At 39.7% G+C, this 27,686-nt stretch overlaps 1 protein-coding gene across 3 annotated transcripts in view; it reads left to right on the top strand.

Annotated features, from left to right (window-relative positions):
• UIMC1 (ubiquitin interaction motif containing 1) overlaps positions 1 to 27,686 on the top strand; it is a 109,526-nt gene that overhangs the window by 39,092 nt on the left and 42,748 nt on the right. For 2 of the 3 annotated variants that reach the window (XM_075209148.1, XM_075209150.1), the window contains exons 6-8: positions 5,052 to 5,144; positions 19,666 to 19,730; positions 21,785 to 21,873. In XM_075209148.1, coding sequence (XP_075065249.1) covers positions 5,052 to 5,144; positions 19,666 to 19,730; positions 21,785 to 21,873 — 247 coding nt within the window. The remainder of the gene's footprint in view (positions 1 to 5,051; positions 5,145 to 19,665; positions 19,731 to 21,784; positions 21,874 to 27,686) is intronic. The other variant, XM_075209149.1, reaches the window with a different exon arrangement.

Below are 27,686 nucleotides of genomic sequence, written 5' to 3'. Positions count from 1 at the left end.
TAATATACTTGGGGTCTGATGTTTCTTCTTCAAGAACAGAATTTCAACTAAGCCAAACTTCATCTATAAAATCACAGAACTGTGCAGTGTAGATGTCACATGCATGCAGTTTGGCATGAAATCTAGCATAGGTGAGGCCTTTATTATTTAAATTGCTTTTACCGGTTTCTTGTTAACCTCTATAAAATATTAATAATATAAAGACTATTTTAGAATTGTTATTGCAGATGTCATGTGTCAGATTGGCACTTTTATAACCACAGAATCTAGTAAAGGGCAATTACTATAGGTATCTATGGGTGTGCCAGGTGGAGATGGTCACGAAGGCATATGGTGGCCTTATCCAATAGTGAAATCTGGAGAATAAGCTTTAACACATTCTAAAAACAAAGTTTTCAGAAAATCCGTACTATAAATAGTCTCTTGAAGCCTGTTATGGTCATATTATTACACTGTCACTTAGTAGCAATAGTGGATGGTGTAAGGTTACAGGTTTCCTTCATGATGTTATTTATATGCCTTTCAATCTGCCTTGTGTTTTTTGTATCTCCTTTTTTGCTCAGTGCTTCATGATAACAAAGTAACATTTCAGTTTAGGCCACTAATGCAATTCTTAGGGGGAATTAAATCCCCCCCCATAAGTACCACCGCATTAAACGTATTACCGTTATTACGGTAATATTAACCCGGCTTTCTGTTTGCAGCTCAGGGAGCTGCGAGCAAAAAGGCGGTGTTAAAACAACGGTAATAACGGTATTTACACTCACTATGGCCGTAATAACAGTAATAGTGCGCAGGCCGCGTTACTTGAAAAAGTAATTGAACCAATTGAATTCCCCCCTTAATGACATGTAGCATTGGTCCTTATGAGATGCCTCTTGGGTGTCACAGTTTATGTTACAGGATGATTCTGAGGGAGCCTATGTACCGTGGACAGTATCTTGAGTACTTCATGTAAAAATCTGAATGTAATAGGAGATGAGCTGTGTAGAATGGCCACTCTCCATGCAGATGACGCCTCTGCTGCATTTTTTAATTCGGATTTATAGTCCTGGACATTGACCATGAGCAAATGCCATCTCCGCATTACTTCATAAGTAGCGAAGTATTTGCTAAAAGTCTGACATGGTTGTAACACTACTCTGTCCCTAAGTTTACGTTCATATATGTTCGTTTGTTTGAAGTGCATTCCCAGCATGCTGAAGTCCAAGATGCAGAAAACATTGTAGCCTTGATTAGATAACCCTTACTAAGCTCATTGTGACCCCTGTTAGCTTTACCTTATGCTTTAAATATGAGAATAAAGAAGGATGAGTACACAATAATGTCCAGCTACTGCAGCAATAAGAATGAGTATATTTTAAATTTGTCTTGCATGTCTCTAAACAAAACAAATTAACATTGGTAAATAGTGTAATCCTAGAGCTATTGTAATTCCAGATGTAAAATTAAACTGAAAATTATTTTTGCCAGTGACTTCTACAATTTCACATATTAAATTAACAAATAATTTGTAGTTTGTATGAAGTGTATTGTCAATGTATGTTCTTGCTTTGGAAAAATAATTATATTTCTACTGCTGATTCCTCTCATTTCTGCTTACAGAAAATAGAATATGTCTGCTTGGTCAAGTGTGGCTATGTAGACTTCAGGAGTATGAATTATGGTATAATGGCCGAGGTCAGGATAAACTCTGCTACTCTGTCTACTGTGACTTAAAAACTAGTTATTGGTATATATGCATGTATCTGATTATTACAATTAATATTTAACACTTCATTGCAAGAAGACTTGTATAGGATTGAAGTGAATACTAAATTGATTTCTGGTTGTTTAGGGGCACAGTGATTTGTGGCCAGTTTGGTCAGAAGCCTAGGTTTTCAAGGGGAATATCTGATAGATTCAAGTAGTATTTCAGTCTGTTAAATATAATTCAAAATAACATAACATTTATTAATATATATGAATTATACAAAACTAACCACTTGGGATATTTTTTTTTTAAAAGGTTTAAATGCATAAGTGATTGTTTGGTAAACAATCAGAATAGGGGGGGGACGACGACTTTGTACAGGCTACACATTTTAGAGTGCACTTAATAGACATGTACTATCACATGGAAGTAAATCTTTCAAATTTGCGACCTGTGTATAAGGGTGGCTTAAGATATATTTAATGAAAACATTATTTGTTCCATGAGCACATTTGTTGTAGTGAATAGTGTTGTGTTTTGGGTGTACATTTGGGGCAAATAATGTTAAACAGGAAAAAAGACATAGATGTCATCAAGATGTCATTGTGCACATCTGATTTAAGAATGATGCGCATTGATGCTATATAGGCTATATGCTTGCCAGCAGAATGCCTTTTTAAATTTGGTGTGTCAATATTACTATTATATTTTATTTATGGAAGACCAACATATTCTGCTTCTTTGTACAGTAGGGAGATGAAACAAATATGGTTACTGTACAGGAATAAGAGATATGTAACTGCATGACGCGTAGGAGATAGGGGTACAGTGAGTAACTAATTGGATTTCCTGGAGAATTCAAGTGAGATGTTGCATGGGAAAAGTGCTGGAAAGTGGAATTGGAGGTGGTGATAAGTAATGAAAAGTTTAAAGTATAGAGGAGATATCTAATGAGGATGCACTTTTAGCCAGACAAAGATTAACTCTTGACCAGTACTTTAACAATTTTCTGTTAATCTAGTATCTCGAAAGTAACTGGTTAGACAAGGGGGTGCTTACAAAACCTTAGCTCAAGGCCAACATATAACTTAAAGATTAGAATGTTCAGATTGATAGAGCACGCCAATCCACTAAAGTATCATAAAATATTACATCAATTTATTGATCATTTAATTAATAAAAGGCAGTTTTGTGTAGCCCATTCGAGTCTTGGGATTCATTAATTTTTGTATCTTTTAGATTTTTATCGATTTTCTGTTAATTTCTATTAAATAAAAGTAAAACATTGGTGGAAATGAAAATAAAATGAATGGTGAATATCAAACACAGAAGTTTTATGTATATCCACATTCCAAGCCAGGCACTGATGTTGTATTTGTAATTCTTGTACTTTGTTGCACAGTGTAGCTCAAATAAGGTTTAATCAGATTATTACTTCTCATATCTTTCACTTTTGAAGTAGTTCCTTACCTAAATGATTGAGGTATCGGTGCATTAATTTCCATGGTATTAAATACCCTTTGTAATAATTAAATCAGTTATCTTCTATCCAATAGCCACTTAGAATCGTTTTGTATGAGTAGATAAATATTTCTGTATTCTACTTGTTATTGTGATATTTCATGGATTAAGATAGGGGAAATTATGCCTATGATTGAAATGGAGTAGAGGAGTCTATTAGTTCAATATCAGTCAGTTGATGACCATGGCATATAGTTTCATCTGATATTTTTTGGTTTCATCATAGTTCCTGTTAGATGCGCTGACTAGATTGGGGCATTTTTGCTACTGGATACAGAAAAGTATCGCAAATTTGTCAAAATGAAACAAATGTAAGATGTTTCACTGTGGTACTTAGAATTAGGATTGATATATTTATTATCAGATATGTATACAAGTATCACACGTTGATTTTATTTATAAGAATAAGTAGCCTTAATTTAAGTTTGTGTATAATCTCATATCATCAGCATTTTTGGATGAGCACTACGATTTTGAGTTTCCTACTTTACTTATAAATGCTTTAAAACCTTCTGCAAGATTGTTGTTATATGTCTGTAAAATAGGACATACTTTAAACTTTAAAGGTGGTGTCGCCTCTTAAACCTTTTTTGGCAGAGCTCTTTTTCCGACGGGCTAACATTTGCTTGCTCCGATATTCAGATACTCTGTGTAATTGAAGCACAGCAAATTTTCGTACTATTTGGTCAGTGTTATATTGCAGATTTAAATCCCTGCTATTTTCGTATGCTTAAATTGGTGTGCCATATAATGTACTGTAATCATCTAAACCAGGTCTCAATACCTATTTTAAACGTGTTGTGGCAAATCGGAAAGTTCATATCCATGGTTGAAATTTTAGTTTACCAGTTGGATAATTTTCAACAGAAGGTAATTGTTAATATATAGATATATTGGTTATATTGTGAGGTTCAAAATAATAATGTATATTTGTATTAATTGTAGTTATCTTGTTGTTTCTGTATATTGCAATTATTATAGTATTGTTGTATATTGTTATTGACTCAGAATGTGTTCAATCCATTTTGTCACAATATTTTCCATGTCTTAATACAAGTGTGATAAAATAAATATAAAACTTTTTTTTTATTAACTGTATGAACCATTTTTGAGATGTTTTTCAAAAATGAAAAAAATATGGCGTTTTGAGAAAATCAAAATTTTGATTTTGAAATTGTTACAATTTTATTTTTTATTGAAACATACTGCTGTGTTATATATCACGCGAGAGCCCATAAAATAGAAGTTTAAACCTTGCCCAACTTTGTAGCTCAATTAGAATAGTTACAAATGCAATTTAAAACAATTGCTAAATTTACTTTTGTCGTTAAAAATTGCAGCCTTAACGGCATATAAATTCAAATCCAGTGGACATATCAGCCTAAGATTTGGGGGTTTTCTTTACACCGATGGCAGCATTTATTATACCAAATTTCATTGCAATCTGATACAGTCAGTTTGAAACCCTGTGTTGATTTGATGTGGTTGTTGATCCTGTGATAATGTAGTGAATATAATGTCTACAAATCAAGAATAGATTGCCAGTTTTGTGTAAATAAATAGTTTTTATATTGATAAGTGATTGTAATAATAATCTCTAATTAGGTGACTATTCAAGATTCTGTCAAAATAGGAAAAAAGAAATATGTGTTACAAATATTGTGAGAAAAAAGTGATAATTACATGTTAATTCTCTCAACTCTATGCAATATTCATGATTAAACCTTTGATTTTTAATAATGGTCATACATTTTGATTTACCAATATATAATCATCATCCATACTGTGATTGATCTATGTCTTATTGTGTGTTTGTTACTATCAATTCTTAAATTAGGGTCCGCACCAAGAACACAAGCCACCAACCAGAGCACATGAGATACAAAGACCCCCCCGTTCTAAACGGTTACCCCAGACACACTCCACCAAGGTGAGTTTGATTCTGGTTTAAAAAATATATTGGCGCTGCGGATGCCTTGTGGCGCCTAACAAATAAATGATAATAATAATAATCTAATGTCAATCAATCTGATTATAGACATATTTTTTATTATGCTTCTTTTTAATAATTATCAATGTTCATGAAATGGTCGTTATTATGGGGTCAAAAAGCTATGTATACTCCAAATCTTTCCAAAGGCTGGCTAGTTGACAATATCATTCAGAGTGGGTGCATGGGGTTCAGGAGAGAAATCACTTTTTTTTTTTTTTTTTTTTTTGCTGAGGTTCTTTAACTGGAGATGATATGTGCAGCCTTGTTGAGGTCTTTGAAGGAACAAAAATTTAGATTGTATCCTTGCTGCCTGTAGCATGCAGCAAGGACCGGCAGATGGTTGCATCATTGTCAATGTTATTCCTATGTAAAAGTAGTCCAGAAGCCACATTCTCAATAAAATGAAGTTGATCTAGTTTAGAGGTATGCAGAACAAAGTAAGTGGTGCGGTAATCAAGGTAAAAATAAGTCTTTTAGCAATTTTGTTAGTTTAAATATGGAGATGTTTTTGAGTTAGAGGCAACAGGCTAATTGAATATAAAGAGAAAAGTACAGGGTGGACTTAAGTGACCACTGAACAACAAGCTTATGGCGTTTGTGTGATCAGAGGTGTCAGGTGAGGGAATGTTAGTAGTAGGTGAGAACACCAGTCGACCAGTCTTACATTGTATGACATTCATAGAGATTGCCTTCTCTATGTGTCTTAATGGCACTCAGGGTACAGACAAGAAACAACAGTGAAAAGTTCACCGTTGTTTGTTACGTGAAAGAAAAGTGATCTATGTGTAGGAAGCCTATATACATTCTCGTATAAGAAAATGTCCATCATCCCAGCCAATGGAATTGCAGGTTATTACATACTTTTACCATACTTTTTTTATTATTATTATTAAAGAAGTGGTAAAAACAAAATATGGGGGGAAAAAATCTTAAGTCACACAAACATATTTTTGCATATCATTGTTAATATTGGCCAAAACACACCAAACCTTCAGGAAATACCACATATTTGGTAGCCCTGTAAATGTTAGGAGTCGAAGCACAAAATAATAGGTATATTTTATGGCTTGAATTCATTTTTCTCCTCTGTGTAATCCCCATTGATTAAGACTATAAAGGAGGACTGAGGTCAAACAATAAAAATCCAAACCATTAAAACAATTAGACAAGATCAATCCTGAATGTAACCAAAGCAGTTCCATGGTGCACAAATACCACTGTCCTATCTCAAACATGTACAAAATGTTGCATTAATAAAAACATTTCCAAATAAATATCAGTACTTATTAATGGTGGATTGTCGGCACAGGGGAAATATAATCGAAAACAGGCTGATCCGTCATTCTTCATTATTACCACATGGGCCTTGAAATTCATTTCCTAGCCGCTATGTACTAATCCCATGCCATTGTCACTAAATATGCTTGGCACTGTTTATTATTGCATTTGGATTCGTTGTTCCAGTAGCGTGAGCATGGGTAGTATTGAGAATCTATCTTATTGTCTAGAGCAAATAAAATATGCTCTTATTCTCCCAGTAATAGTCTTTGTGAAATACAACTCTCACTATAAGCCTACCTTTACACATTTCTCTGTAAGGTAATAGATTGGTGCTTGGATGATGATTTATAGAGATCCCAAATAAAGCATAGAGTTTCATGTAACTGATCAAACTAATTTGGTCCAATCTAGTATTTATAAAGATGTAGGGAATTTATAGTATAGTATTTCTATGATTAGGGCAAGGGCTTCTGATTCCTTATGGAACATTATTTATAATACACAGGTGATTATGGTATTTGCATAAATTACTGTATGATACTACTTTGACCTTGTTACAATCTGATGTCATTGCTTCAGTATTAATGCAACACTTAGATTCAATTAAACTGGGGGCTAGATTTACTATCAGGCGTGTGTGTAAACCCGCTGACTTTCGGCGGGTTTGGCGGCGGTTTAGCCATCGCCGGATTTACTAAGGCTAAACCCGCCGTCCAAACGGCCAGAAATGATGTTTTCAAACCCGCCTCTGTATAAAGCGCCATGACGGTTTCAACAATGTTCAACATACAAACAGCCGGATTTACTATTAGGGGGTTTATAAAGCCACCGGAAAACCGCCATTCAATAGACCAAAATGAAAGCGCTGCTTGTGAGCGGCGTGAGGGTTCAAACAGTGTTCTGTTTGAGGTATTTTGCCAATCAGACCATAAGAGAAAGGCCTATTTCATGTCCAATGACCCATTAGGACTGTGTGTAGAAAATGGGCAAAGTGTCATGAAATTTGAGGCTACTGTTTTTTGGGGTTTTTTTTGCATTATTTTTTCACCCAGTATGATTGCATAGTAAAATCTCATTTCACCTTTCCTTTTCTAGTTGTTTTTTACTTTCCAAAAAACCACTAGAATACTGTTGCCTCAAAGAAATTAGGATGGGCAATGTTGCATTACATAGTTAACCCTTATTTTAATGCTAATGCAATCCACATGTGAAAAATGTTTTTTCTGCCTGAAGCAATCACAGACAATCACAGTCTATTGCCCAGCAGTTAATCATGATGCTTACAAAAAGGGCCCCTCATTATTTGGTAGGTGTGGGTTGTTGGAGAATGGCTTTTGCAGGTAATGTGGTGCATTCTTGCCAGTTTATGTTTGCAGCTTTTTACCTGATGGAGGCAGAAAGGTGCCAGGAGGAGGAGGATGAACAGCAGTTGGCATCTGTTCCGCGGAGCCTGCAAAGACTCCGCACTCCACGTGCATTTCCAGTGCGTTTGAATCTGGAGTCTTTGACTGATGTGGAGGTAGTACAAATGTTTCGGCTCAATCGTACTAACCTCATGGCACTGTATGAGCAAGTGAAGGATGATTTGGAGCCTACAACCAGCCGCTCTAATGCAGTGTCAGGACTACACAAACTACTGTGTGCAGTTCACTTTTTGGCAACAGGTTCCTTTCAATCTGTGTCCTCCAGAGTGATTGGCATAACGCAGCCAACATTTTCAAGGCATTTTGGACTGGTTTTAGGTGCCCTTAAAAGAGTGTGCCCTAGCTATATCAGCTTCCCCAGCCAGGAGTCACAGTGGCATGGGAGCTTTCTATAGGGTCGCAGGTATCCCTAATGTAATGGGTGCAATAGATTGCACTCATATTGCCCTGAGACCACCTCGCCATCATTACCACTCCCTGAATGTGCAGGTTGTGTGCGATGCTAACCAGCGTATATTGAGTGTTGTTGCAGGCTATCCTGGGTCATGTCATGATGCCTTTATCCTGAGACAGTCTACCCTTTATGCCAAATTTGAAAGTGGTGAAATGCCGGAGGGATGGCTTTTGGGTATGTACGCATGTTTTATATATCCCTTATCATTGCTCAAATGGCCTCACATATGTTAACTGCTGTACAACATGCTCAAATTAAATGGTAGCTAACATTTTACTTTTATTGCAGGAGATTCAGGATATGGGTGTCGCTCCTGGCTCATGACTCCTCTGCTGCATCCTCAGACTCCTGCACAGCACCAATACAATGAGGCACACATAACCACTAGAGGTGTCATAGAATGTACGTTTGGACTCTTGAAAACCAGGTTCAGGTGCCTTGATAAATCTGGTGGGGTGCTTATGTAGGCACCTGAAAAGGTATCTGAGATTGTCCTGGTTTGCTGTCTGCTGCATAACCTGGCTTTACATCAACTTACCCCACCGATTATTGCAGTAGACAGTGAAGAAGAAGGGGTCCGTGTCACATCTGGTGATGTGCAGAGCACAGAGGGTGGAAGGGAGATTAGAGACCGTCTCATTACAAACTACTTTACGTGTAAGTACATAGTATGATAAACATTTATTGCTCTAAAATGTGTTTTATGTGAGTGCATGGTTTGTTTTTTATTTAAAATGTTTTGTAAATTGGAACCTTTAAAAAGAGGATAGTGTGTACTCCTCATGTGGTAAATATGAACATCCCTGGAATGTGACAGTCGGAGGTCAATGTTTAAGTGAAATTAGTGCATAGTTTTTAAAACATCAGTATACTCTTGTTTAATGTGCAGAAAAGAAAGACTGACACCATAGAAATTTAACGGCATTTATTGCAGAACACAATAAATAATAACGTATAATGGTTATGAAAACATTAAGCAATAATAAACATTGTACTAGCGACGCTTTTTTGCAGGCATATGGCTATGCTTGGTGCCACTCTCTCCCCTCCCTCGCCCACCCCTGGTGCGAGCACCTCTCCTTGGAGGAGTACTCTGTAGAGATGTGGTAGGCGTACTAGCGGTGGCTGAAGACATAGGTGCCGGTAAACGGGCTACAATTTCAGAATGTAGTTGCCCTGCCAGCCGGGTGACATTGGCATTCCCCTCACGTACTGTGGAATGTAAGGCCTCCACAGCCCCAGTCATTTGTGCCAGCTGCACATTAGTTTGTTCCAAAGCATTTGCCAGACGGTTGATTCCAGCAGGGATTTGACTATTTGAGCGGTGTATCCGCCTCAAATGGGCCGCAATTTGTGACATGTGTCTCGTTTGGCTGTCCATAAACTGAGACTGTTGTGCCTGGAAATTTGCAATGGATTGGGCCATTTCTCGCCCTGTATCCATCCGAGGAGCTGCAGCTTGTTGCTCAGATGACTGTTCCGCAGGGGCAGTTGCTTGTTCCTGGCGCATAGACACGGGGACATCTACCATCTCTAAAGTGATGACTGTGTCTTCCTGTGTGTCGTCAGGAGGTGACATCTGCGCAGACTGGCGCTGGCCTGGCAGAGATGATGAGGTTCCTGTGGTGAAATAACCAAGGTAAGTATATAGGAACTAACATGTTTGTCAATTGAATTCTGGACACTGTACCAAAAACAAAAACCTTTAACAACTAAATAATGGTTAACAATGTCTACCTTCCAGATTAGTTGTCCTCTTGCCACCTGCTGAAGGATGCTCCTCATATGTTTTACGAGTAAAATATCATTTTGCCTATGCGTTACAGTGAGGGGATCTAAATGTAAATAATTTAAAATGCAAACATTGAGGGTGCTTGTAGCAAAATGCTGTAAGGCCGTGCTTTGGGGTAAGCAAATACTATTTTACTTCTCCCTCTGTGTAGTACATGATGGGGAACATAGACTAAACTGCATGTTTGAAAAGGTGGAGATGTTGACTATAGCAAACAATCAGATTTTAGCTGACATTTTGCAGAATGGCCAAAAACAAAAAAAAAATGGAATCTGATAGGTTGCTATATATCTCAAGGTTTCCAAACCTTCAGTTTAGTAAATCTAGCCCTATGTTCTCATTGGAAAGCATATAAAAATCACTAAATATAACATGGACACCAACATTTGCACAGAAAAACATCTAACTCCATTATTTCTTCCCCAAACAGAGACCACGCACCTGCTTGCTCTTCAGAGCCTGAATCTCTCGCTGAAGGTGGAGGTGTAGACCTCGGACTGGGAGTTACCTGCGATCCTGGCGAATCTGGATGTATTAGAAAAAGCATACAATGTATTTGCAGCAAAAAGCAATTTACAAATATACTGATTATTTCAAAAATGTGTTTGCGAATAAAAAAAAAATTTTCTATGAGAAAAAAAAATCCTTTACAAACTAAAAGAGTTAAAAATACACTTTGAAAAACTAAAAAAAATGCAAAACAAATAAAAAAAAAACTTTTCCAAAGAGAAAAGCATTTAAAAAAAGAGAAAAGCATTTTAAAAAAGAGAAAAACATTTAAAAAACTGTTAGGGTAAAAAACCCAAATCACTCACCAACTACTTGGCCAAAAGAGGGCGAATCTGTGTCCTGCACATTTATGCCCTCTACAATTTCAGCCGGCATTATCTGGCGCAGCTCCTCCTCGTACGTGGTGTACTCCATACGAAGTGGGGGGCCACCACCCGTGCGCCTTGTAGGCCTCCTTTCCTGGGCCATCTTCTCTTTAAGCCTCCTCTTAATATCAGAGAAGCGCTTGCGGCAGTGCGCCACTGTCCGCTTCAGTGGGCCCACCGCGTTCACGGCATCACAGACACGCCCCCACAATTGGTGACGCCGCCTTAGAGGAGTCCGGGCTGCCAGGTTGCCTAGGATGACCTCGTAGCAGGGAATGATATTGTGCACCAACACACAATTCTCATCATGTGAGAAGCGCACATTCCTCCCTGTCTTGGTCTTCCTGCCCTGTCCTGTCTCCTCAACCTCTCCCTCTTTTGACTCCTCAACCTCCATCTCCCTCTCCTCAGCCTGTTCTCCCCTCCTATCTCTGGACATTTTTACACAGAAGACAGAAAAACACAAAACACTGAAGGACTTACAAACACAAAGAACAAACTACACTACCTACAGACACACTCTCCACACAGTCACACACAAGTAACACAGACAAAGGACAAGTCAAATACAAAAAATACAAGACAGAAAATAAATGAGAAAATAAATGTACAAAACAGAAAAAAACCACAGGGCTACTCACACTTCAATCAGATATCGCTCCACCAATCCACCAAACTCCAACTCTCAGCAAACCACTATCCTCCAAAATCCTCTCACAAAACTCCTCAAAACCCTATCAGAGAAAAAAGTGTCAGGCCAGTGGTTTATATAGGGCTTGTGATGTCAAATCTCCTGAGTTTGAAAATAGCCATAGTAACAGGCCAGGAGACAGGTGTAATTTTCAAAAAAACCACCTTAACACAAAAGCGCCGTCATTTAAAGCAAAAGCGCCATGTTCTATTCAAAGCCGCCGGCGGCTTTGAGCATTACATCCCGCCGTGACATCGCCGGCGGCTTCAAATTGAAGCTGAAATGCACCCATTAGTAAATCCGGCTGTTTGCAATGCAAACCCGCCGGAAAACCGCCGCGATGCATGGCGGCTTCAAGCCTGATAGTAAATCTAGCCCTGGGTATTCAAAGCCATTTGAATTGTTTGACTGACCTGTATAAAGACACTTCGTTTGTGTAGTGGTGTGACAGGAGCACTGTGCAAGTAGTGAATGGCAAGGTATATGTCCCAGGCTTTCTGTCTTGTATGCTCTAAACCCCCAGTAAGATTGTCTTGTAGGGAAGGTGCTTCCCAAAGAGTGTATTCAGCTTCAAGAAAAGCTGGTAAGGGTCCCTGCAGGGCGTTATGTATGGAGAGAGAGAGCAGAGTGGGCTCCACACATAAGGCCCAGTTAGGCCAGTTTTCCCAGTCTCACCGCAGACTAATCAGGAGTTGCACCTGCAAGGTGCTGACAAAAAACTAGGTGTGGGTATTCAAACCAAAATAATTGTCTGGTGTGATATCCTTGACTGGTCTGTCTGAAGTGCAGTAGTCTACCTCAGAAGGTGGTAACCCCAGTCTGATTAGCTCATAGTGGTTATGGAAAGCTGTAATGACTTAATATGCTTCTAGTAGTAAATAGATTTTACTATTTGGAAAATACTGCATAGGAGTTTGAGTGTATTGAAATCATACTAGCAACAAGGATTTATAACTGCTGTTAACGTGCATGAAAGTAACAGGTAAAAACATACATGGTATAATGCATGCTCACTAGCTAGGAGTAATAAAAAGGAAGGCACCAAAGTCACTGGATGTTTACAGATAACTGACAGACAATGTAATAAAAAAAACAAAACCCTTTTTTATTTTTTTAGGGCTTTTTTGATATTAGACTGAAAAAAAAGGAACATCTTTAATAAATATTTCAAGAAGTTTCAGATAATTATGAATGTATGTTTGTATGTATGTATGCTGTACTGCTTTACAGAGCTGTCAAATTTTAGCTTGGAACGATGACCACATCTGAAACTGAATTATAAAATTAATTATAAAGGAGATACATATACATTTTTTTTTTATTTTTTTTTTTACCAGTTTCCAAATAATTTTATATTTTTAAGTAATCAAGTGTTCCCATTGCCATAATTTGTCTTTGTTCATATCATGGCACCACCTAGTGTGCAACAAGTGTTGCTCTAACTCAGGGTTGGCCAACCAGAGTCCAAGAGCCAATTAATATCAATAGGTACTGCAAAGACCCATTTTTGCCTTTTATGTGTGTGCATATACCCAATATATATGCGCATACATACTGTACACACATACATTGAAAATATAACCTAATTTACAATATCTTGCTAAGCAAAAAAGTAAATACATAACATTGCTAAAATGTTCAGAATAATCATAAAATCAGCACTGCTCTGCAATCTCTTACTTCACTGCTGTGTCCTGCGGAAAAAGGGCTACTTATAGTCTCATCTTAGTAGCTCACACTGCTACTGCAATACGTCAGACCTCTTAACTTGCCCCACTGATCTCTTTACATGCCCATTGGATCTCCCCACATGCCCCTTGCATGCACATTAGCCTCCCCCATGTCATCAGACCACTCCACAAATCAAATCTACCCACATGTCCCAGAAATGCCAGTCAGATATTCCCACATGCCTACCAGACCTCCCCACATGTCCCATACATGCCCATCAGACCTCCCCACATGTCCCATACATGCCCATCAGACCTCCCCACATGTCCCATACATGCCCATCAGACCTCCCCACATGTCCCATACATGCCCATCAGACCTCCCCACATGTCCCATACATGCCCATCAGACCTCCCCACATGTCCCATACATGCCCATCAGACCTTCCCACATGTCCCATACATGCCCATCAGACCTCCCCACATGTCCCATACATGCCCATCAGACCTTCCCACATGTCCCATACATGCCCATCAGACCTCCCCACATGTCCCATACATGCCCATCAGACCTCCCCACATGTCCCATACATGCCCATCAGACCTCACCACATGTCCCATACATGCCCATCAGACCTCCACACATGTCCCATACATGCCCATCAGACCTCCACACATGTCCCATACATGCCCATCAGACCTCCACACATGTCCCATACATGCCCATCAAACCTCCACACATGTCCCATACATGCCCATTAGACCTCCACACTTGTCCCATACATGCCCATTAGACCTCCACACTTGTCCCATACATGCCCATCAGACCTCCACACTTGTCCCATACATGCCCATCAGACCTCCACACTTGTCCCATACTTGCCCATCAGACCTCCACACTTGTCCCATACATGCCCATCAGACGTCCCCACATGTCCCATACATGCCCATCAGACGTCCCCACATGTCCCATACATGCCCATCAGGCCTCCCCACATGTCCCATACATGCCCATCAGGCCTCCCCACATGTCCCATACATGCCCATCAGGCCTCCCCACATGTCCCATACATGCCCATCAGGCCTCCCCACATGTCCCATACATGCCCATCAGGCCTCCCCACATGTCCCATACATGCCCATCAGACCTCCCCACTTGTCCCATACATGCCCATCAGACCTCCCCACTTGTCCCATACATGCCCATCAGACCTCCCCACTTGTCCCATACATGCCCATCAGACCTCCCCACTTGTCCCATACATGCCCATCAGACCTCCCCACTTGTCCCATACATGCCCATCAGACCTCCCCACTTGTCCCATACATGCCCATCAGACCTCCCCACTTGTCCCATACATGCCCATCAGACCTCCCCACTTGTCCCATACATGCCCATCAGACCTCCACACTTGTCCCATACATGCCCATCAGAGCTCCCCACATACTCAGTATGTGCGAATCAAACCTACACACCTCACATGTCTCTTACTTGCCCCTTACAGGAGCCACATTTCAAAGCTCAAAGAGCCACATGTGTCTCTAGAGCCACAGATTGGCCACCACTGCTCTAACTCTTGTAAATCCTGGTAAATTATGTAAAATAATACTGCTAACTTTATCAGGTATTTAGACCTCTAAACCAAAAATCTAAGGTGATCCAATATGAAAAGGCATCTTGAAACTTTCACAAATGTATATACAAAGTTATTCTGCTATAAGAGACGTTAAATGACAAATAAATCCAAAAGTATTTATTTATGAAAGTAAAGTGCACTGTTCAGTGTTAACCTTACTTTCCACAGCAGTACATTTTTAAAAGCTAAGTTTATTGGAGTATTTTCTGCCTCCAGAATTTATAAGTTACAAAGTCCACTTGCCACTGTTTGAGATGATAATTAAAGATATATAAATAGATGACAAAAGGTCAAATGGAAAAGCACATGAGTTATGCTTGCTGTGCCATCACTAGCATTGTTAATGTCAGTGAATCCAGCAATTTTTACAGAGTTTCTTGGTTATCCGGTTATAGGGATGCCTTGTGGAAAGGTATCCTCTACTAAAGACGTAAAATAGCATTGGCTTTTCACATTTATTAGCTTCTACACCTACACCAGCAGACTCCAAGATTCGTCGCTTAGAGAGTTCTCCTGTTCATAATTTATTGTAGGTGTCCATCTTCCAACAGTTTCCACAGTTTGCACAAGTGGTAATATGTTTTACAGCTTGTTGGTTCTTTGATTTTTCTACTGATAGCTTTTCCTTCCACCAAGACTATGATTCATGTGTTCTCTCATGGATGATTCTAGTGTTAGTCTGGTAGTGGATTTCTCTACTTGTTTTCCATTCCACCTTATTAGCAAGTCTGGCTGCTTCATTGTTATGGCACTGGATTTTTTTTTGTACAAAAGATTATAACCATTACAAGATTCAGTGCTCTGACGTGGTTTTTTCATTTTCTCATCTGATTGACTAGTGCATATTTATAGGTTGACAAAAACATTATTATCTTTTGCTAAAATGATTGTAAGTAAGTTTTGGTCTTTATAGTCCTTTGTGTAGATCGCAGGGTGTAGCTATTTATATATGAATTATGTGCTGTAGGATTGGGATTGTATCCTAAACCCCTTCCTCAGGTGGGTATATCAATTTATAATTTCCCTACCCAAGGTGTCCCTACTTTCCTAATTTTAGTCACTGCTTATCCCTGGTATTGCAGTTTACTTATCTCTTGTTCATTTCAGCTACATTAAGCATATCATCGTCTGTGTTTTAGATATGATACTAGATTTACACATTCCGATCTAATACTCTTATCGTTAAATGTTAAAGGTTTATATATTTAAAAAAAATCCCTTTCCCAATTATTTAGAGATCTCCATAAGCAACATGTTTGAGTTGCATTTATTCAGAATACATATTCTAAGCGATAGCATAGCCCTTCATTGTCCAATCTGCTAATACCCTTTATTTTCTATAAGGATTTTGTTTTCACAGAGTAATTATGTGATAACTTGGTTGATACATTTTTGTCAAGGCTATTGTTGCTGGCCTGCCATATGTTTTGCTATGCTAATTTTTATCTTACTAGTAGTGGACAAAGCCACATTTTGAAAGAGTCCTTTGCAGTATAATTGCAGTTAAATTTTTAGATTAAGGGTGACTTTAATAATGATTAGGCTTCACTTCAGACACAACTAGTGGTACCTCCCCAACTGCTCAATCAATGACTGCCAGTTTCAGGTGTGCTTTACTATGTATCACTTTGTGGACTGTTGGGGGGAGGACCATTCTGTCTTGTGTTAGAGGTTACAAATTTGTATCATGTTCACAATTCCTACTCTCGTCTGCATTATTTTATTGTGCAGTTAGCGTGTTTCTAATAAAGATGACAAATCTAGTTGGTGAGATCCAACCTTTGGAAGCCCTTTTGTAAATGCCACTCTGCCTTTGAGGCTTGACTTCAAGTGACTGCACCCCATATAAAAAACTGTATTTGCATAGGGACAAATGTAGCAGGATGTTGGCAGTGTTTATAATGCATGTGGTCGATTGGGTAAGTAAGGCTTGAATTATATCTTTTTAAATTGCTGACAACTTAGTTCTATTCTGTGCACAGTTGTAGAATTTACCTTGGCCCTATCGGAACATTCTCATTGTGGACAGAGATGCAGCACTAAAAACTCTTCTGACCTTGTTTCTTCCCCATAGGTTGTCTAAGGAAGTATTTTCTGCCCTAAATGAGCTATTCAAAGTAGTAAATGCTCTTAACTGAAAAAACATTTAGGCATGAGTTTTTCCCAGTTTTAGTATAAATACTTTTTTTTTAAGGTATTAGGCCCAGCATTTTTGAACATGGTGAATAGTCTAAAACAGTACTATTTGGTTTCCCACATTATTGTTAGTGACAGACCAGGGAAAATATGTCCCTTTGTTATAGTTACAGGGTTTTGTCTTTATTAATATAGACATCAAGCCATATGACTAGCTGCTCAACAACTGGCTAAGACACAATTTATTGTCCACAGCATGTGGGTCATATTTTGTCTGAGAGAATGTCCTATGGACAGATGAGACAAAATTAGAGATTTTTGGTAAAGCACATTATCCCTATGATTACAGAAGGGTCATTCCATGTCGGATCACTTATTTTTTTAAAAAAGGGACATGTTTACTCCTCTGCCTCAGGTTGATCATGCTTATTGAACGCAAGAATATTTTCATCTCAAAACATTCTTGATTGTTGAACTAAATGATTTTTTAATGACTCTCAAAGTCAGGCAAGATTGATAAAATATTTTTTTCTGGGATTCCCATATTGTGATTAACAAAGGATAAAAATTTCAAAGTGATATGTGGATTAGGCACTGAGATTTTTTTTTATGAAACATAACACACTAAAAAAGGAGAATCAGGAGTGGCATTTCTGAGCAATTTTACATAACTTTGACCCCCTATATCTCAGAAACTATGAGACCAAGAGAATGACCCAGAAAGCAAATTAAAAGTACACCTTGCCTACAGTCATTAATGGAGGAGGTTCAGTATTATTTTGGGGTTGCTATGCTGCATCTGTCAATGGGTAACTTTTACATGAGCATCGTGAAGTCTGGAGATGACCAGGCCATCTAGGAGCGCAGTGTTGAACACAGTGTCAGAAAGCTGGGTCTCTGTCAAAGATCATGGGTCTTCCAGCAGGATAATAACCTCAAACACACTTTAAAGCAGTCCAGCCTCTTGTCTTGAACCATTTTGGGGTGCTTTTGGAATAAATATATCTATTTTACTTACAAAATAACTTCACAATAAAATATCCTCTTCACATGTGAGCTGCTTTTATGTGCTATTCTTTGTATGAATGGTTTTTACTACGTGCGATACCTTTTGTGTTCATGTCCTCTTTATTTTATTCCTCTTAACTGCTAATGCTGCCCTTCCTATATTTTTTAAGTTCTTCTGTCTGACTTTGTTTTCCTGTGCCCCTCTGTGTTTCGTCTTGTATCCTCCATCCTAGTGTGTCCTTCCTGATTTTCCTGTCCTCATGTGTTCTTTGCTTTCCAGACCCCTGGGTTTGTGTCCCATGCAGCATTCGCGGTGGCTAAGTGGTTAGCACTTCTGCCTCACAGAACTGAGTTCGATTCCCGACCATGGCCTTAGCTGTGTGGAATTGTATGTTCTCCCCGTGTTTGTGTGGGTTTCCTCCCACACTCCAAAAACATACTGAAAGGTTAATTGGCTTTCATCAAATTGACCCTAGTGTCTCTGTCAGTGTGTGTGTGTATGTTAGGGACTTTAGACTGTAAGCTTCAATGGGGCAGGGACTGATGTGAATGCATTCTCTGTATAGCGCTGCGGAATTAGTGGCGCTATATAAATAGTTGCTGCTGATGATTCCTTGATAAGGATGGTGTAGTGGGAGGGAGATGGGTGAAAAAGATATTTGTTTACCAGGGGTGAGGGCAAAGAGAAAGACGCATGATCTATCTCTTTTTGCCCAGAGGGGTGTGAGTGGGCAGAGCTTCTGCTAAACAAGAAGCTGACACTTTTTGTAGACAGGTAAATTGGATCTTGCGCATGTACACACACGTCCGTTTTTTTCAGCATATGAAACAGTGACCATTAAAGACGGAGATAAGTTTGTATCTCTTGCAACAGTTCACAAGTCTGTCCCAATATGAATCATATTGATGACAAGTAAGTGAAGATAGGAATATTTTTTAACAATGGGCTTGTGTCACTTTCATATTTATTAAACATGAAGCAAAAACTTCTCAAGCTTTGCAGCTGTTTTCATGATCCTGGGTGGCCCCATTGCAATGCTAAGCTGAACCCTGCAGTTAGTGAGACTAGCCATGAAGCTTGTTGCGGATAATGGTGCCAGATTACAGGCTGATTGCTGATATCCGCAAAGTGCATTTGCCTACATAAGTCATGTCACAGGATCTCCAATTAGTAATTTTTTAATGTCATTAACAGTTTGTTCATGTTGGATGAGTACAAGACATGCAATAGACAACAACAACAACAAAAAGTATGTTTTTGATTTTGACTTGTAGCATAAAGTTACCACCACTAATATATTTTTGCAGCTTATGTTATACATGTAATTGTTTAGTCATGAATCAGGGCTTTGCCTTTGCACCTTTCATGTCCATAGTAGTACTTTTTATGTTCGTTTTTATCCTTACTATTTTCCTTATACTTTACTTTAAGACTTGATATATATTTTGCTTATCACATTTTTTTTTTTCCATTACTCTAATCTACTCAGGCGCTGTTTACCAAGGTTCTGCCAAGTGAATGTGAAGGAGTGACTCCAGTGGCGCTTGGTGAGAGGTGAGAGAGCTCACAAACTCAGTTTCCCATCCTTGTGAACTTGGCTGTGAAATGTCCACCATCTCTTACAGATAAAATGTTTAAAAGCTGGCCAGCAGGCAGCTGTAGTCCTGTTTCTATGTGAATGTCAATTGTTTCCTCTCTCAGCCTGTTTTTTTTTTTTCCCACACTTCATCTAACTGGCGCCTGGCCATGCTCTGTCTCTGCGGAGTGCTCTTCCTAACAACATGATCATTTTTCATGTTTCAGGTGCATTTCTTCTTAGCATAAACATGTTTCAAGAGCAAACAATATTCTTGTCACAAGAGATAACTTGCTTGTTCAGGGAGTAGTTAGAGCTTTTAATGTAATCGTCTAAAAATTAGTATAAGCACAGCCACAGACCTGTAACTTTATTGGGATATTTAGTACTGCAGGTGAATTGCTGAATGTAGCGTGACATCAAATGATTATGATGTGCTTTAGATCTTCTTTAATCCATATTGTGTGCTCTTTAACTGTACAACAAATAACACTGCTTAGCTCTCACATGGCTTAAGAAAAAGCTCACATTCAGGAAGGGAGCTTGTTAAAAAAACTAAGGTGAACAACAAAGAAAATACTGCAAATTAAGTTTAAGAACCATGATACAATCAAGCTATGTATCAGACAGGAAAAAATGTGCAGTTTTCTGTATTTAACACATTGATGGATCTGAATCACAAAGCATTGCCTCATATTACCTGAAGTGCTCCTGTCTCTATTAATCATACATGCTGTTTGTATTTATTTACCTGTACAACTAGACAATGTTGGGGCCAGCCTTTTTTTTTTTTTTCTTTACCACATGGATATTTTATCATAAACACTAGGGGCCTGATTCATTAAGGAACTTTAATAAGAAGTTTCTTATTGAAGTCTCCTGGCCAAAACCATGTTACAATGCAAGGGGTGAAAATTAGTTTTCTGTTTTGCATATAAGTTAAATACTGATTGTTTTTTCATGTAGCACACAAATACTTGATAGCTTATCCGTACACTTAAATTTAAATTTGATATTTGTGTGCTACATGAAAAAACAGTCAGTATTTAACTTGTGTGCAAAACAGAAAACTCATTTTCACCCCTTGCATTGTAACATGGTTTTGTCCAGGAGACTAAAATAAGAAACTTCTTAATTTAAGTTCCTTCATGAATCAGGCCCTAGGTGTTTCCTAAGTCTTTGTGGAATGGCTAGTTGCAGTACATTTTGACAGTACATTTGCGCAAATGTACTAAAAAGCTAGAGCAGGAAGCACTGGTAAGAAGTCCTATATCTCAGCTACACCCACTAAAAAAATGGCATATTTTCCTTGTTTACCATATACTTAATCTTTGTTTTAATGCAAGGCAACTATATCAGTGTGTTGAATTTTTTTCCCATACTGAAACAAATGTAAATCAGTTTAAGCTGATCAGCTTCCTGGTTGACAGGAAAAAAGATACCTGGTATCACCACCACAAAGGTAGCCAGTGAGGCAGGGTGACAAGGGGGAATCCATGTCCTTTGCAACTCTTTCCTTTCTGAAGTGGCAGACATTTACTCTAGCTACGCTCTCCCACACACAACCTCTACGCTCAATATAAAACTTTATTTAGTTTGTAAAGCATAATCCAATTCAAAACTGAAAATTCAATTTTGTGTGTAATGTCTAAACCAAAATTCAGGTCCAAATTGCTACTCACCTGGGCATATGGCCTGTCAAAAATAATAATTACTTTGGATAGTAGGAACGAGGAGAGTGTGGTAGGTATCACTGACAGCAGCACCTGAACACCTGATCCCAGGTAAGTAAAGTTTTGGGTTTGGGTTTCCACCCTTTTAATTATTTGTTTTAACTTCCTCTGCAATTCCACCCCACTGACCATGACTGCTGCAATTAGAATTCCACACCTGGAAAAAAACAACTCTCACAACGCCTCGCTGTGTTAGCACACAACAGAATTAAGCAGCATGTATATGGAAATGTATGTGTCATTTCTATGTACGTAGTCAGAAGACTCTCCAGAGTAATCGTTGTATTTACCTCTTTCAGTGCTGTTTCACCAACTGTTGAGAGGAGTCACAGACATCTAATGGAGCACACAGAGGATGCCTTGGATGAAGAAGTTACAATTTGCCCGGGTATGAGAAAATAGTAAACCATTATTTTCTGTTTACTTGATTATAATTTTTTACTTGCATAGCAACGCTATAATACATCCCTCCCTACCACTTTGGAGTTTACAGTCTAAATTTCCTAACCCTCTATAACCCTCTGCGCTGCACAGCTGGTCTACTCTGTACCTATCCAAGGTTCAAAATCACCCAGGCAAACATCCGAAATAAAATAAGTAAGTTTATTTAACAAAATGGTAGCACAAAACAGCAATAAACATTTTAAATAATAACCTGCAACAAATGACACACTCTGTCACAGACAACATACAGGGTATAATGAAAACACCTCACCAGTATCCTAGCCACTCTCAGGGACTGCTGTCTATGCATTCAAGCTTCTCCCCCTCTCTCTTTTAAGGCTACCAGCAAGGCAGTGGTCCTGAGTCACTGTCACTTGGTTTTTGGCTGACACACAGCTCCCCAAGACCTGGAGAGGTAGATCAGGGCAAAGGTTGTACTCCAGGGACCGATTGTCCCTTTCCTGTCAGGGCAGAGATCTAGATCTCAATGCCAGCCTAACTTCAGCTATCACTAGATAGTGAATGCCAATTTTCTGTTCTCTGTAGTTGGTATTTAAAGGCAGAAATGACCTTCCTTGGAGTTCCAGGACCTGCCTGATTGGTCCTTTTTCTGTGTTTACCTTTTCACAGATAGCAGATGATTTGCTCTTGATACAATTAGGGACAGGTATTGTTCTGTGGCCATATAGCAGAAGGTGTTTAAACAAGTAAGGTTACAATCCAGAAGCATTACATTTAAATATATTATGTAGTCATCTATCTGTTGACCTTTTCCCTATGCTAGCACACACAGCTAAACAAAGACAAGAGACCCCCCTGGTGTGATGTACATTCATACAGGACTGGTGGACAGTAATCCTTTTGCCTAGGCTGAGACAATGGACTAGTTTGCAAGATAAGAAAACCATGCTGGCAGACATTTTAATTACTTGCAAATAAAATATGCTCAAGCATAAATATGACTGACAAATATGGGGAACCAGAGGACTAGAAAAAGTATATGTTTTTATAGTCCACAGTTTGTGAGAAACGAAGTGAAGACTGGTTGAAGTTATGTAACATTTCTAAAAGTAATATAACCAGTTGCAAGCAAGTTTCATTTTGTGCGGGTCACCTAGTTGCATCAGAGAACAAGAAGCAGGTTATCACATTCAAAGTCAAAAATGTAGATGGTTAGCTCTCAGCCCTATGCAGCTTCAATAAATTTAACCGGGAGTGCAATAAAATACTATGATGGTTTCATCGGCCTAAAAGTTCAGGAGATATAACTGTATAATGTTTCTAGCGACATAGGCAGGGATAGATTTGTATTTAAATTGGATGTTAGATATGTTATTTGTATATTATAACTAAAAAATCTCAATAAATCAATCTCAATAAACATTCTTTATTTAAAATAAAAAGTCAAAAAGTAACAGTACAATACACCACATCCGGATAGCCTTGAGACTGCTAAAGTTAAAGATAATTGTAATGTTGGAGTTAAAGTTAAGCACCCCATCCCCCCCTTCCCCTCTCTCCCCCAGCCAAGAATGATCTAGTCCAAGATATCAAGATCCTCCAGGTGGGCTCTGTATCTCGAGCTAAACAAACAGGACCAGCTCTTGCAAAATTTGCTCTTAGCCTTGTGATATGTATACATGTATTTCTTGTGCTGCAAGTTCTCATTAACAAGCGCTCTCCATTTTTGAAAGTCAGGCGGGTCATTGGCCAATCAGACTCTAACAGTGATAACTTTGGCTTGGATTATTAAACTGAAGGTGTACTTATATGCAGTGTGGTACATGTAATCATCTAGAAATATCCTAAAGATTCACCACTTTGGAGCCATGGTAGGAGCCCCTGGAACTGTAGCAATAGCACATTCCCAAACCTCAGTCCAAAACTTCTGAATTAGTGGACAGGCTTATAACATATGCCAGAATCTGCTATCAGGATTCGGGCAGCCAGATGTACTCCGTTAACCCATCCGGGACAACCCAATGGGGGTATAATAGACTCTACAAACTACATTTATTTTTACCTTTACTGATCGCTGGAAAATCTTCTCTCTGGTGCTGGCACCCACTTAGCCTTGGCAGTTTTGTGTTGGCTGGAGTGGGCAGAGGAGGTACTGTGAATGGTGCCTCCACTTGTCCGCTCATGACTTGGGATGGCCTCTGGGTGGGACCTGGTCACTACTGCTATAGATAGTAACCGGCAGCCCTGTGCTAGCGCCATCAGTCACCTGGCACAGGGCAGCCTTCTACTAGGTACAGGGAAGCAGAAAGGCTTCTGTTTATATATAGTAGCCATCACTTTGGTGCTGGGCCCACAGGGAGGCTTTTTCTGTGCCATACCAAATTGTCTTGTGCTCAATCTAGCGTGGGCGCACTATATATGGCATGTGAGGCAGAGGATCAGCAATGTGCTCCCTTATGAGGGCCCCTACTGATTTGGCATAGCCAGCCTGGGCAAAATCTTTGGCCCTGACTATTGTGGAACTCTCACAGCTTTTCACAATTTCTAGGGAGCCAAGCAGGGTTCCTCTTCCTCTGCTCTTCCTGTGACTTTGGAATCGGCACCTTTGGGACCCTCCACCACAGCACCTGCCAAGCTGGTTTGGGTGCAAAGGCCTGGCTACGTGTCGTGCAGCGTCTGGTGCAGATTTCCTCTTACTTGAAAAGGATATTGGATTCCACCTCAAGACCCCAGTGGCCTTTCTATCATGGGAAAAATCAGACTCCCAGGAGGAAGGCGAAAGTGTCTGAATATTCTAACCTTGAGGTTTCCTTGTGCTCTTATGAGGACTCCGGCAGAGAACAGGAAGAGGAGGCTTTAGTGCACACTGTCCGGCAGCACTAAATAGTCAGTGCAGCAGGTAATCAAAGATTCCTGACAAATGTTTTGCTTTCTCTTCACCTCAGAGGACAAATTATGCAAAATGTGGACCTGATTACAGGTTTCAGATTTCATGCAGGTTGCAGTCCCTTTTTTCACTCGCTAGCGTGCACATGGTGAAATCTCTTCCTAAGGATGCTTCTATAGCTCGCCTCTCCAAGACCAACACCCTGTTGATTACAAACACTGCTGCAGAACGGATTGCATGGATAAGAAGATTGAGACAGCCTTAAGTCTGTTTTCAGGGAGGCATCGGCCACTCTTAGACCCATCTTAGCTTCATGCCAATAAGGCAGATTCCTCCAAATACCTAGGGGAGGCTGCCATAAATGAGGGGCTATGGGGCACTCATATCTGCCTCTACACAACATGCCCTCTGGCTTAGGCTCTGGGAGGCAGATGTAAAGTCCATGAGGACTCTGAAGTCCTTACATTTCTGAGGGGATATTTTGATCAGCCCTTATTTGGACTGGTTAATTTCCCTGGCCACCAGAGGAAGGAGTTCCTTTTCTGGTTGTAACTGCTACTAGGCTTGAGGCCATGGGTTTTGTTTCTTTCATCCTTCAGGGAATGGAAGGAGACTGCTTCTTGTGGATGTCAGCAGAGAGGTAAACATGCTTGGACAGCTAATCGCCCAGCTCCCAAGTCTTCTAATAAATATTCAGCATGACTGATAGGGTACCAACTCAGGGGCTCCCGTGATGGAAGTCTGTCTGCTTCTCTTCCGTGATCAGTGGTTCAGTTCCAACATAGATGCCAGGGTGAGGGTTATTGTGTTGAGGGGCTATCAAAGATATCCTGATGGCCCCACCAGACAATTCTTCACCACTGGCCTCACAGGGGGACCAAGCAAAGCATTGGGCTGTAAGGGGAGGAGAAGCGTTTCACTTCTTACTTTCAAGAGTAGTTCCAGTCTCCGAGGAACTTGAGGAGTTTTACATTTTTTTAATTTATTTTATTTATGAATTTTGTCACACAATAAACAGATATACGGCATTATCCCTAGAGAGTAGAACCAAGTTACTTTGTGAACTGGAATTTAGTGTATAAAAAACCACTTGGGGCGGTAGACAACAAAATAAAAATCAATGAATAACCTTAAATAGATGCTGAGGAGTGTGGTGTTGTATACAGTAGTGAAGACAGAGGTAAAATGGGAAAGAGAGAGGTGGATGGGGGGTTGATGAAAAAGGGGGGAGGTTGAGACCAGGTCTGGGACCTCCCGGTTGCCAGAGGGCAGACCAAATAGAGCATTATGCGGCAATCAGCCTAGACAGAACTGTTCACAAGAAGAGGGCTGAAATATTTTGACTTGTTTCAGGTCCCAACCTTGCCTCTGGCCCATGTGCAGGATACTGCCCAGACCTTGGTTGGGAGTTCAAGATTGAACTTGGGACAAGTCTTACCTTCAGCCGTCAGGTCTGTTCTCCATTTGTGATCAAATGCTGATGTCCACAGACGTCATCCTTCAAAGGTGGGGGTCAGTCTCCCTTCAGTACTGTTTTCAGGATCTTTGGACTTCTGAGGAGTCAGAGCTCTTGATAAATTTGCTGGAGATCAGAGCATTTTTTAATGCCATTTTTAATGCCAAGGTCAGAGTTCACCACTGGAAGGGCCGTAAAAATGCCACACAGTGACATACCTCAGTCTTCAGGGAGGCACCATGTCACTACCCTGGAATTTTCACCTGATCTACCTGTCCCCTCCAGTAGCAATGCTTCTGTGGGTACTCATGAAGGTAAAAGGACAGGGTGCTTGTGTGTTTCTAGTGGTGCCTAACTGCCCGAAAAGGTAGTGGCACACATACTTTTTCAGCATGGCAGAGGTCCTGCTGTGGGGTCTGCCTCTAAGAGCAGACCTGCTAAGTCGGGACACTCTTCTGCAACAGTTTACCTTGGATGTATTTAACAGTATGGCTGTATTTAAGCCGCAATCCTTAAGTTCAATGACTTTCCAGACAGTGTGGTTCAGAATAATTTGGAATAATCATGTGGTCTGGAATGACAATATTTCCTGGTGTGAACTGGTTGCCTGTTTGATTCTCCTCTTGCAGGAAGATCTGTATGGGGGGCTTGAGGCCTAAGCTTTTTGTCTTCTTTATTGGTTTTATATCATAGAATACTAGCTATTTTGCCAGAATTGCAGACCCTCTTACAGTGAGTGATGCATTTGTAGCCTCAATACTTTCCCCATGTAGCTCCTTGGGATCTTAACCTGTACTGTCAGCCTTGCAGCACCCTCGTTTCAAACCATTGGATCATGTGGAGTTTAAGTTTCTTACCTGAAAGATTATATTAGGGTACTCTTCACTCTCTGGACTTGGCCAGGCCGATAAGGACCTTTGTCCATTGGACCCATGAAATGCACAGGACAGATGACTTCTTTGCCTATGATGACAACAAGAGAGATTGGCCAGCCTCTAAGCAAACCATTGCCAGATGGATTACTTTGGCAATTCACCATGCTTACATTGGAGCAGGTAAATCTGTTCTCAAAATGTGGCTGCAAATTCTACCATGTCGGTGAATGCTTTCTGTGTGGTGTGGTGTGGGGCCTCAGCCGTGCAGCTGTTTCAGGCAGCCACCTGGTCTTCGTTACATACATTCACTAAATTCTACAGTCTCAACATTTTCACATCCAAAGATGCTAGCTTTGGAAATAAGGTGCTGCGCAATGCTACTTTTGAGCGTATCTCGTTTAGGGACAGCTTTTGATAAGAGATGTTCTTGATCCTTGTTAAGCTTATTTGTCCTATTCTTCTCTACTCTCCCTCTTGTTCAGCACTCCTAATTCTGTCCTCGGAGCTTTGTTAGAAAAATAATGAGTACCCGATATGCTTCCAGGTTTTAAAGATGGAGGTAATTTTGAGAAGTGCCC

The sequence above is a fragment of the Mixophyes fleayi genome, chromosome 4 (assembly GCF_038048845.1).
Source record: "Mixophyes fleayi isolate aMixFle1 chromosome 4, aMixFle1.hap1, whole genome shotgun sequence".
In the NCBI taxonomy this organism is placed as follows: Eukaryota; Metazoa; Chordata; class Amphibia; order Anura; family Limnodynastidae; genus Mixophyes; species Mixophyes fleayi.
The sequence above is the reverse complement of the archived record's forward strand: the minus strand, read 5'-3'. Positions and strand labels throughout refer to the sequence as shown.